The sequence below is a fragment of the Sinohyriopsis cumingii genome, unplaced genomic scaffold (genome assembly GCF_028554795.1).
Source record: "Sinohyriopsis cumingii isolate HCF-2022 unplaced genomic scaffold, ASM2855479v2 utg002171l, whole genome shotgun sequence".
NCBI lineage: Eukaryota > Metazoa > Mollusca > Bivalvia > Unionida > Unionidae > Sinohyriopsis > Sinohyriopsis cumingii.
In genome coordinates this window covers 262809-275958 of record NW_028316145.1, presented here as the reverse complement: position 1 = coordinate 275958, position 13150 = coordinate 262809, and the positions used below count along the sequence as shown (strand labels likewise).

The window sequence follows — 13150 nt, the reverse complement described above, 5'->3', positions numbered from 1 at the left end:
TTACCTATGTCGCAATATCTTTTTATGAAGAAAAAACACCCATTAGTGTAATGGAAAATTACCCCCAAACTATAAACAAATTCATTTCTAGAATCCCTTAAGGTCATGAAGTATGGGTCTTGAACTAAAACCATGTAAACAACCTATTTATGATTTATTATCAACAAAGAGCAGGGACGCACCAAAACTTTATTCTCAATCATGGACAAACATCAAATGCACAAAATAAATTAAATATATATAACAGTACTTTTTTCCCAGCAGTCTTGATTCGGTGACTATTTTAAGAAATAAATCCAGATAGCATTGTATTGCCTTATTTTCAAATGTAATATACTTTTTCAACTTTTGCCGTCTCTCTTTTCATATTAGTGCTGATGGGGAATTTGTCGTCACATTAAATACGAAAGCAGCTGTGTCTCACAATGGAAAGATTGTTTGGGAGCCACCCACCATCTACAAGAGCTACTGTCCAATTAATGTCGAGTTCTTTCCTTTCGACCAGCAGGAATGTTTCATGAAGTTCGGATCCTGGACGTATGGTGGGGATGAAGTGGATCTCCAACACATTTGTCCCTCAGAGATTGAAGCTGTGAACGAAGATGCAGGGATTGTGATTCTTGATGGAATAGACTTGAGAGACTATCATCAAAACATGGAGTGGGACATCATTAATGTGACGGCTTGGCGAAAGAACAAGTACTACCCGTGCTGCCAAGACGACCCATACCCATATATTATGTTTAATGTGACTATAAGAAGGAGAACTTTGTTCTACACCATTAACCTAATTATGCCTTGCGTGGCTATATCAACAATGACAGTTCTTGTATTCTACCTTCCATCAGATAGCGGGGAAAAGATAACTTTGTCCATTTCCATCTTGCTCGCTCTCACTGTGTTTTTTCTGCTATTATCTGACATCAATCCCCCGACTTCAATTGTGATACCCCTAATAGGAAAGTTTCTCTTATTCACTATGATCGTGGTGACTATGTCAATATTTTTGACAGTTTACACACTCAGTGTTCACTTCCGTAGTCCAACGACGCATGACATGTCCACATGGATCAGGAACGTATTCACTGAGATTCTGCCAAGAATTCTTTGCATGGAGAGACCGGCTATCCGTCACGAATTAGCAATCACAATAGGAAAAGACAATAATATCGAGTTCAAAGAAGCAGGTTCGAAAAGCAAGGCTAACAACGAGAATCTGACAAGCTCAACAACTTATGAAAACGTGGACCAACAAATTCAGCCCCTACAGTTATTAGAAGATCAGGAGACCCAGCCAAAATATCCAGACGGCTTAATGAAGGCAATAAAAGATGTGAGGATAATTGCTGATAAACTGCAAAAAGATAAAAAGGAAAAGCTGGTACTCTTTCTCTCTCTCTCTCTCTCTCTCTCTCTCTCTCTCTCTCTCTCTCTCTCTCTCTCTCTCTCTCTGTGTGCAGTGTCATCTGCTTATCTCGAAGGTTCATTTATTCGAAGGATCATCAGTTCGAAAAAAGGGCGTTCAATGATTTTGAGGTTCAGTGGTCCGAAGGTGCGTTAGTCGAGACCAATACAAATATGTTCGAAATAGTGAATGCTTGAACCAATGACTCGATCTTCAAATAGCTTCAGATAAAAACACCTTCGGACTTTGTGAACCCTTTTTTCAAATATTTTTGGACTAATGACCCTTCAGAGGAATGTACCGATTGTTACTGAAAACCTTCGTACTAATAAACCTTCGCACTTGTGAACATTTGAACCTCACCATTCAAAGTTACAAACCCTATCATTGAACCCCTATAGTCTGCAAACAAGAGAACCTTCAGAAGAAATCCACTTTGGCGGAACTGCGGGTAGATGTGTAGGAGTGTCCCCAGTGTTGCGAGAGCAGGTCCCTCCTCTGTGGTAATCTCCTGGTCTCTTCTGCCAAGTAATTTCGATTATGTCGCTGAACCCTGATCGAAGGGACTTGGGATGTGGGGGGTGGGATGGGGATGAGAACTCCAAAGAGTGTCCATGGCTCTAGTGTTGTAGCCCATAAAATGAACCTTGCCGGTATCCAAAATGGTATCGCTGCAGAGGTGATGCAGCTCTGCTGAGAGCGTCATTGACATGGAGAGCTCATTACGTCCATGTCTTTGCAAGAGTTTGGTATGCGAGGCGAGATCAATATTTTACTTGGAGGCCGAGCTCAGGCCCCAACCAATATTCCCACTTGGGAGATACAAGAGTCTTGGAGTAGGCTAAAGTAGCCAAGCCGGATAATAAATTCAATGGATGGAGACAGTGACTTGCTGCGACAGCGTCTAAAGGGGAAGGGTCACCTTTTTGTACTAACCAGGGGACTCCTGGACCTGGGAAACTAATGCATAAGCTCCCAGACTTTTGCAGAGTAGAAGAGCAACAGATGATCTAGTAGATAGGGGCCCTCTCCAGATCGGAGAATATTATTGTCCTTAGCGCCAGAAAGCCTTGCACACATGTCTTGGAGGAGGAGATGGTTAAATTCTTTCACCGTCTTATCCAAACATCCTCATGTATCAACACCTGATATGATATTAGCTGTTATTAGCATGGGGCCCTAATGGAGGAGAAGAAACTGTGTTGCCATCAGTTCTTCTTGATGATAGTGGCATCATTGTCTTTTTACGGAGCTAATAGGAATAACCCAACTAGATATCCTACTCCTAATCCCTTCTTAAACATCTTGGAGTAGAGTGACTGACCACAATATTCGTGTTGGAAAAGGCAGGAGGTAATAGTGTAGGTCCATGGCAGATTTCCTCTGCCTCACCTTGAAACCAAATCCGGGACATCCATGATGTCATGAGGGATGGAACACTCATATTCCAGTGTGTGTGTGTGTGTGTGTGTGTGAGAGAGAGAGAGAGAGAGAGAGAGAGAGAGAGAGAGAGAGACTGAGGGATAACCACACCATATTGGGAGTAAACTTGTTCAAATCCCCCTTCATGGCAAACCTGGTCAGACCATATCGACACAATGTCGTCAGGTGGTTGAGCTTTCAAAAATGTATACTGCTAAGCATACTTAAATGTAAAATGCCTCACAAAGTGTTTGCAGGGTTGGAAATGCTCAAATGGACGCAATGCTTCAACAATATGTCTGCATATGTGGTCATCCAGCCATTTTTGTAAAGGCAGCTTTGAATAAAACAGCACTTGTCCTCTGGCGCCATCACCTCGAGTAAAACAAGCATTATCTTCAAGTGGCAGTGCAAGCCCATACAGTCAAAATATAAAAGATGTTTGGGTGTCTCCATGTTTGCCTTCCAGTGAGTCCCAAGTCATGTTGCTGAATCCAGGTTAACGATTACAGTTTCACATTTGCAAGTGTTCATACCGCATAAAGATATATCGGAAGTGTTTGATTGACTTTGTCATTGTTAATTAATCAAAATTAGTCAATTGATGCACTGTGACCATCAATGGCTAGGCCACCACCAAAGACCACTTCTGTTTGAGAACCTTTGATTTCCATACCTGGATAATAGAAGACCGTACTTCTTTAATGCGTCTGTGATATGCTCTTCCAGAAACAACGTGTGCACCAACCTCCTTTGTCAGAACCATTCCAGATTCAGTTCCAACAGCCCCTAATGCAACTGCATAAGCCGCAGCCACCATTAATGCTCGAATGACTGTGTTTAGTGGATATTTTCTGCAGTTTTGTGCTATCTCTGATTTTGATAATTCTGACATTATTGAGGTGTACTTTCGTTTCACCGATTAAGTTGATTAACTAGTATTTGGTCAACCAGACAGGGATAATTCAAGTTAACTTTGCCAAAAAAAGTTTCATTGAGACCCCACAATCATTTTGTATTGTGCTCTTTATTTTCATAAGCAGCTGATTTGGGCTACATTCAGGCATTAACTTTGTGACAGGATATTATTATTTATAAATGTAACAAATAATAAAATAGGAATTCTATAAATATTCTGTAGGCACGTCAGTAACCCTCATTTTGGCCTCCCAAGCACTGCAAAAACAGAATCTTGTCGGGGAGAGTTATGGCAATACGTCTGTACTCAGGATCACAGGTTTTGAAACACATGTCCACAAAGAACTGTTTAATTGGTCCAGATGCTTGAGGTTAATGTAATAATTTAGGATCAATGTACAGATGTCATGCTGGCAAATCTGCTAGCCTGTGTCAATGTTTTGTTCTCGGTCCAGGTATTTCAACAGTTGATGATACTCAAGCGAATTGACAGTTGTGATACACACAAGCGAACCGATAGTTATGATAGATACAAGAAACTCGATAGTTGTAAAACACACGAGTGAATTAATAGTTGTCAAAGCCCAGCAAAATATTTTTGGTGGGGTCTTGTTGACTTTTTAACCTCAATGAGACCTCATTCACTGCTAGTTTTACAAATTTCATTGGATTTTCCAACTGCTTGTGCAGATGGTCTACCATTTGATATACAGTAAACATGAGCTGTGTTACACAGACACCTTGCTGGGTACTTATTTGCCATGATAATTATCCTCAGACTTCAATTTGTTTAGAGTGGTCGTCATGACAAATGAAATTATACATGTTCTGCCAGACATCATAAATGATGCTAAACATGTGGCTATGGTCACTGATGGACTCAATGGCGGCATAGAAAGTCCCAATGATGGCATAGATAGTCTCAAAGGACTCAATGATCGCATAGAAAGTCTCAATGGACTCAATGATGGCATAGAAAGCCTCAGTGGACTCAATGATGACGTGGGAAGTCTCATTGGACTCAATGATGGCATAGAAAGTCTCAATGATGGCATAGAAAGTCTCAATGGACTCAATGATGGCATAGAAAGTCTCAATGGACTCAATGATGGCATAGAAAGTCTCAGTGGACTCAATGATGGCGTGGGAAGTCTCATTGGACTCAATGATGGCATAGAAAGTCTCAATGGCCTCAATGATGGCATAGAAAGTCTCAATGGACTCTATGACGGCATAGAAAGTATAATTTTGGATAACATAACTTTACCCGCATTGAGTGACTACATTATCAAGCCAAACTGCCTGTACAGTTTAACACTATTAAGTGTATGTCCCCAAAAATAACCTTACTAAAATCTCTACAAAATCCAAATGTGAGTGACAGTGAAACTGTGCAGGGCTCGATCCACCATTGAAATTATGATTGGCAGTGCCAATGGAAAATCTCGTATTGTCAGGATGTTCACGTGTTTGGATGTGATTCAAGTCATTGTTTACAAACTATGGTTTCATCTAATATCTTTTGTGAGGCAACTGTAGTTCACTACCACTGCTGTATTAGCAATAATTTAGTCAGACAGACTTTGTTGAGTGGCTTGATAATTGATAAATTTACTGACTGGTGAAAGCCTTTTTGCTGTCGATGGAAGTGTAACTATTTCTATATACATTTCCGCTTTCAGTGCCAAAGCAAATAATCAATGTAGTCTATCTCAAATAGGTTAAACAAAGAGTTTTCAACTGACTTGCAGGAACGGTTTTGATGTTATCTGTGACTTGTGTTGCAACTTGTCTATCAATTGGTGCCATATGTAAAGACAAGGCCACAAGCACCTTTGGTGTGCCTGTAAACAATCACCAAGGTCAGTCCTGTTAACATGTGTAAACAGGTTTCCTTGAGTTAACAACCTGCATGGGTTTAACAAGTCAACACACAATTGTCATTTTATTGAGGTTGTTTATCTGTAACATTACAATTAGAATATTGCTTGACCATTTCTGTTAAGTCCAGAACTGTAGTTGAAGTAATAATAACTTGGATGGGTATGGTGATTTGCTTCTGGTGGAGTGGACCACACATGATGCGCTAGAAAAGGCAGAGAATGTTCTAATTTTGACTTTGTCATCTCTTGCTGCCATATTGGGCTGTGTGAACAAAAGTAGTTCCAAATATAGATCTCAATGGTAGCAAATTACAATGAAAGTTTATTTTCTAAGCCTGATAGAAGACAGATGTTCCAACTAGTAACACGAGTCTCTGCTATGGACTGAATACAAGGTTTTTGTGCATGTGCTCTCCTGAACATTTTTAGTGGCTAATTTCAAAGTTTGAAATGTTTGTACACACTAACACAAAAGTAATTCTTTGTTCTACAGGCATTTAATAAAGAATATTTTTTACTTAATATCAATTACAATAATACAGATAATGTACAATACATACTACCAGTACAAGTAATTAAGCATTAACTACAATGTATAGTTTCTGCAATGGTTTAGGTGGGATATGACATTTCATTAAGTTATTTACCTTAAAGGTGTAAATTGGCATGCTTTCTTTCCTTGATTAATTTGACTTTCATCAACATTTACAGTGTTTAACTTTATTTCTTCTGGCCCTGTCTTGGCTATCCATTACAATGCACTAAAATCCAAAACAGGCTGGGCAACCAAAGCAACCTACCAAACTGCTCCCTAGGTGGTGCTCTTGGTTCTCTGTAAACACCACTGTCACCATATGCTGACATTATCCTCTTTATTACAATGTTTTTATTGCTTTTACTTCATTTTATTTTTTAAAAAGGATTTACAAAAAAATAACAGAAAGTACATTAACTTTATAGTGAGCAACACAAGCATTATTTTTGTTAACTTTTCATCTTTATTTTCTCCAAAATTTGTTGCAAACACGGCCCAAGGGGTCCTGATATCATTCACAAAACCCTGATGATTTAACTAAGGCTGCTTTTGTAGTATCATAATAATAAATCCTAGGTAAACTATCTCCCAAACATTACATCAAATTGATTTTACCTATACTCCATCCCGATACAAATTATGTCATGTTGATTTTACCTATACTCCATCCTGATAATAATTCTGTCATGTTGATTTTACCTATACTCCATCCCAATAAAAATTACATCATGTTGATTTTACCTATACTCCATCCCAATAAAAATTACATCATGTTGATTTTACCTATAATCCATCCTGATAAAAATGACATCATGTTGATTTTACCTATACTCCATCCTGATAAAAATGACATCATGTTGATTTTACCTATACTCCATCCTGATAAAAATTATGTCATGTTGATTTTACCTATACATCCTGATAAAAATTGCATCATGTTGATTTTACCTATACTCCATCCTGATAAAATTTGTCATGCTGATTTTACCTATACATCCTGATAATAATGACATCATGTTGATTTTACCTTTACTCTATCCTGATAAAAATTATGTCATGTTGATTTCACCTATAGTCCATCCCAATAAAAATTCTGTCATGTTGATTTTACCTACACTCCATCCTGATAAAAATTATGTCATCTTGATTTTACCTATACTCCATCCCAATAAAAATTACATCATGTTGATTTTACCTATACTCCATCCCGATAAAAAGTCTGTCATGTTGATTTTACCTATACTCCATCCTGATAAAAATTCTGTCATCTTGATTTTACCTATACTCCATCCTGATAAAAATTCTGTCATCTTGATTTTACCTATACTCCATCCCGATAAAAATTCTGTCATGTTGATTTTACCTATACTCCATCCTGATAAAAATTCTGTCATCTTGATTTTACCTATACTCCATCCCAATAAAAATTACATCATGTTGATTTTACCTATACTCCATCCTGATAAAAATTCTGTCATCTTGATTTTACCTATACTCCATCCTGATAAAAATTCTGTCATGTTGATTTTACCTATACTCCATCCTGATAAAAATTTTGTCATCTTGATTTTACCTATACTCCATCCCAATAAAAATTACATCATGTTGATTTTACCTATACTCCATCCCGATAAAAATTCTGTCATGTTGATTTTACCTATACTCCATCCTGATAAAAATTCTGTCATCTTGATTTTACCTATACTCCATCCTGATAAAAATTCTGTCATCTTGATTTTACCTATACTCCATCCCGATAAAAATTCTGTCATCTTGATTTTACCTATACTCCATCCTGATAAAAATTCTGTCATCTTGATTTTACCTATACTCCATCCCGATAAAAATTCTGTCATGTTGATTTTACCTATACTCCATCCTGATAAAAATTTTGTCATCTTGATTTTACCTATACTCCATCACAATAAAAATTACATCATGTTGATTTTACCTATACTCCATCCCGATAAAAATTCTGTCATGTTGATTTTACCTATACTCGATCCTGATAAAAATTCTGTCATCTTGATTTTACCTATACTCCATCCCAATAAAAATTACATCATGTTGATTTTACCTATACTCCAACCCGATAAAAATTCTGTCATGTTGATTTTACCTATACTCCATCCTGATAAAAATTCTGTCATCTTGATTTTACCTATACTCCATCCTGATAAAAATTCTGTAATCTTGATTTTACCTATACTCCATCCCGATAAAAATTCTGTCATCTTGATTTTACCTATACTCCATCCTGATAAAAATTCTGTCATCTTGATTTTACCTATACTCCATCCCAATAAAAATTACATCATGTTGATTTTACCTATACTCCATCCTGATAAAAATGACATCATGTTGATTTTACCTATACTCCATCCTGATAACAATTCTGTCATGTTGAATTTACCTATACTCCATACTGTAAAAATTACATCATGTTGATTTTACCTATACTCCATCCTGATAAATATGACATCATGTTGATTTTACCTATACTCCATCCTGATAAAAATTCTGTCATGTTGATTTTACCTATACTCCATCCTGATAAAAATTCTGTCATCTTGATTTTACCTATACTCCATCCCAATAAAAATTACATCATGTTGATTTTACCTATACTCCATCCCGATAAAAATTCTGTCATGTTGATTTTACCTATACTCCATCCTGATAAAAATTCTGTCATCTTGATTTTACCTATACTCCATCCCAATAAAAATTACATCATGTTGATTTTACCTATACTCCATCCTGATAACAATTCTGTCATGTTGAATTTACCTATACTCCATACTGTAAAAATTCTGTCATCTTGATTTTACCTATACTCCATCCCAATAAAAATTACATAATGTTGATTTTACCTATACTCCATCCCGATAAAAATTCTGTCATGTTGATTTTACCTATACTCCATCCTGATAAAAATTCTGTCACCTTGATTTTACCTATACTCCATCCTGATAAAAATTCTGTCATCTTGATTTTACCTATACTCCATCCCAATAAAAATTACATCATGTTGATTTTACCTATACTCCATCCCGATAAAAATTCTGTCATCTTGATTTTACCTATACTCCATCCTGATAAAAATTCTGTCATCTTGATTTTACCTATACTCCATCCCGATAAAAATTCTGTCATCTTGATTTTACCTATACTCCATCCTGATAAAAATTCTGTCATCTTGATTTTACCTATACTCCATCCCAAAAAAAATTACATCATGTTGATTTTACCTATACTCCATCCTGATAAAAATTCTGTCATCTTGATTTTACCTATACTCCATCCCGATAAAAATTCTGTCATGTTGAATATACCTATACTCCATACTGTAAAAATTCTGTCATCTTGATTTTACCTATACTCCATCCCAATAAAAATTACATCATGTTGATTTTACCTATACTCCATCCTGATAACAATTCTGTCATGTTGAATTTACCTATACTCCATACTGTAAAAATTCTGTCATCTTGATTTTACCTATACTCCATCCCAATAAAAATTACATCATGTTGATTTTGCCTATACTCCATCCCAACAAAAATTACATCATGTTGATTTTACCTATACTCCATCCCGATAAAAATTCTGTCATCTTGATTTTACCTATACTCCATCCTGATAAAAATTCTGTCATCTTGATTTTACCTATACTCCATCCCGATAAAAATTCTGTCATCTTGATTTTACCTATACTCCATCCTGATAAAAATTCTGTCATCTTGATTTTACCTATACTCCATCCCAAAAAAAATTACATCATGTTGATTTTACCTATACTCCATCCTGATAAAAATTCTGTCATCTTGATTTTACCTATACTCCATCCCGATAAAAATTCTGTCATGTTGAATATACCTATACTCCATACTGTAAAAATTCTGTCATCTTGATTTTACCTATACTCCATCCCAATAAAAATTACATCATGTTGATTTTACCTATACTCCATCCTGATAACAATTCTGTCATGTTGAATTTACCTATACTCCATACTGTAAAAATTCTGTCATCTTGATTTTACCTATACCCCATCCCAATAAAAATTACATCATGTTGATTTTGCCTATACTCCATCCCAACAAAAATTACATCATGTTGATTTTACCTATACTCCATCCCGATAAAAATTCTGTCATCTTGATTTTACCTATACTCCATCCTGATAAAAATTTTGTCATCTTGATTTTACCTATACTCCATCCCAATAAAAATTACATCATGTTGATTTTACCTATACTCCATCCCGATAAAAATTCTGTCATGTTGATTTTACCTATACTCCATCCTGATAAAAATTCTGTCATCTTGATTTTACCTATACTCCATCCCGATAAAAATTCTGTCATCTTGATTTTACCTATACTCCATCCTGATAAAAATTCTGTCATCTTGATTTTACCTATACTCCATCCCAATAAAAATTACATCATGTTGATTTTACCTATACTCCATCCTGATAAAAATTCTGTCATCTTGATTTTACCTATACTCCATCCCGATAAAAATTCTGTCATGTTGATTTTACCTATACTCCATCCTGATAAAAATTCTGTCATCTTGATTTTACCTATACTCCATCCCAATAAAAATTACATCATGTTGATTTTACCTATACTCCATCCCGATAAAAATTCTGTCATGTTGATTTTGCCTATACTCCATCCTGATAAAAATTCTGTCATCTTGATTTTACCTATACTCCATCCCGATAAAAATTCTGTCATATTGATTTTACCTATACTCCATCCTGATAAAAATTCTGTCATCTTGACTTTACCTATACTCCATCCCAATAAAAATTACATCATGTTGATTTTACCTATACTCCATCCTGACAAAAATTCTGTCATCTTGATTTTACCTATACTCCATCCTGATAAAAATTCTGTCATCTTGATTTTACCTATACTCCATCCCAATAAAAATTACATCATGCTGATTTTACCTATACTCCATTCTGATAAAAATGACATCATGTTGATTTTACCTATACTCCATCCTGATAGCAATTCTGTCATGTTGAATTTACCTATACTCCATACTGTAAAAATTACATCATGTTGATTTTACCTATACTCCATCCTGATAAAAATGACATCATGTTGATTTTACCTATACTCCATCCTGATAAAAATTCTGTCATCTTGATTTTACCTATACTCCATCCCAATAAAAATTACATCATGTTGATTTTACCTATGCTCCATCCTGATAAAAATTCTGTCATCTTGATTTTACCTATACTCCATCCCGATAAAAATTCTGTCATGTTGATTTTAACTATACTCCATACTGATAAAAATTCTGTCATCTTGATTTTACCTATACTCCATCCCAATAAAAATTACATCATGTTGATTTTACCTATACTCCATCCCGATAAAAATTCTGTCATATTGATTTTACCTATACTCCATCCTGATAAAAATTCTGTCATCTTGATTTTACCCATACTCCATCCTGATAAAAATTCTGTCATCTTGATTTTACCTATACTCCATCCCGATAAAAATTCTGTCATCTTGATTTTACCTATACTCCATCCTGATAAAAATTCTGTCATCTTGATTTTACCTATACTCCATCCCAATAAAAATTACATCATGTTGATTTTACCTATACTCCATCCTGATAAAAATTCTGTCATCTTGATTTTACCTATACTCCATCCCGATAAAAATTCTGTCATGTTGATTTTACCTATACTCCATCCTGATAAAAATTTTGTCATCTTGATTTTACCTATACTCCATCCCAATAAAAATTACATCATGTTGATTTTACCTATACTCCATCCCGATAAAAATTCTGTCATGTTGATTTTACCTATACTCCATCCTGATAAAAATTCTGTCATCTTGATTTTACCTATACTCCATCCCAATAAAAATTACATCATGTTGATTTTACCTATACTCCATCCCGATAAAAATTCTGTCATGTTGATTTTACCTATACTCCATCCTGATAAAAATTTTGTCATCTTGATTTTACCTATACTCCATCACAATAAAAATTACATCATGTTGATTTTACCTATACTCCATCCCGATAAAAATTCTGTCATGTTGATTTTACCTATACTCGATCCTGATAAAAATTCTGTCATCTTGATTTTACCTATACTCCATCCCAATAAAAATTACATCATGTTGATTTTACCTATACTCCATCCCGATAAAAATTCTGTCATGTTGATTTTACCTATACTCCATCCTGATAAAAATTCTGTCATCTTGATTTTACCTATACTCCATCCTGATAAAAATTCTGTAATCTTGATTTTACCTATACTCCATCCCGATAAAAATTCTGTCATCTTGATTTTACCTATACTCCATCCTGATAAAAATTCTGTCATCTTGATTTTACCTATACTCCATCCCAATAAAAATTACATCATGTTGATTTTACCTATACTCCATCCTGATAAAAATGACATCATGTTGATTTTACCTATACTCCATCCTGATAACAATTCTGTCATGTTGAATTTACCTATACTCCATACTGTAAAAATTACATCATGTTGATTTTACCTATACTCCATCCTGATAAATATGACATCATGTTGATTTTACCTATACTCCATCCTGATAAAAATTCTGTCATGTTGATTTTACCTATACTCCATCCTGATAAAAATTCTGTCATCTTGATTTTACCTATACTCCATCCCAATAAAAATTACATCATGTTGATTTTACCTATACTCCATCCCGATAAAAATTCTGTCATGTTGATTTTACCTATACTCCATCCTGATAAAAATTCTGTCATCTTGATTTTACCTATACTCCATCCCAATAAAAATTACATCATGTTGATTTTACCTATACTCCATCCTGATAACAATTCTGTCATGTTGAATTTACCTATACTCCATACTGTAAAAATTCTGTCATCTTGATTTTACCTATACTCCATCCCAATAAAAATTACATAATGTTGATTTTACCTATA

The 13150-nt window shown here is 35.2% G+C and overlaps 1 protein-coding gene across 1 annotated transcript in view; it reads left to right on the top strand.

Moving 5' to 3' along the window:
- The window catches only part of LOC149770968 (acetylcholine receptor subunit alpha-like), a 224464-nt gene that overhangs the window by 31255 nt on the left and 180059 nt on the right, over window positions 1-13150 (top strand). The window contains exon 4 of the mRNA XM_089948926.1: window positions 373-1381. Coding sequence (XP_089805052.1) covers window positions 373-1381 — 1009 coding nt within the window. The remainder of the gene's footprint in view (window positions 1-372; window positions 1382-13150) is intronic.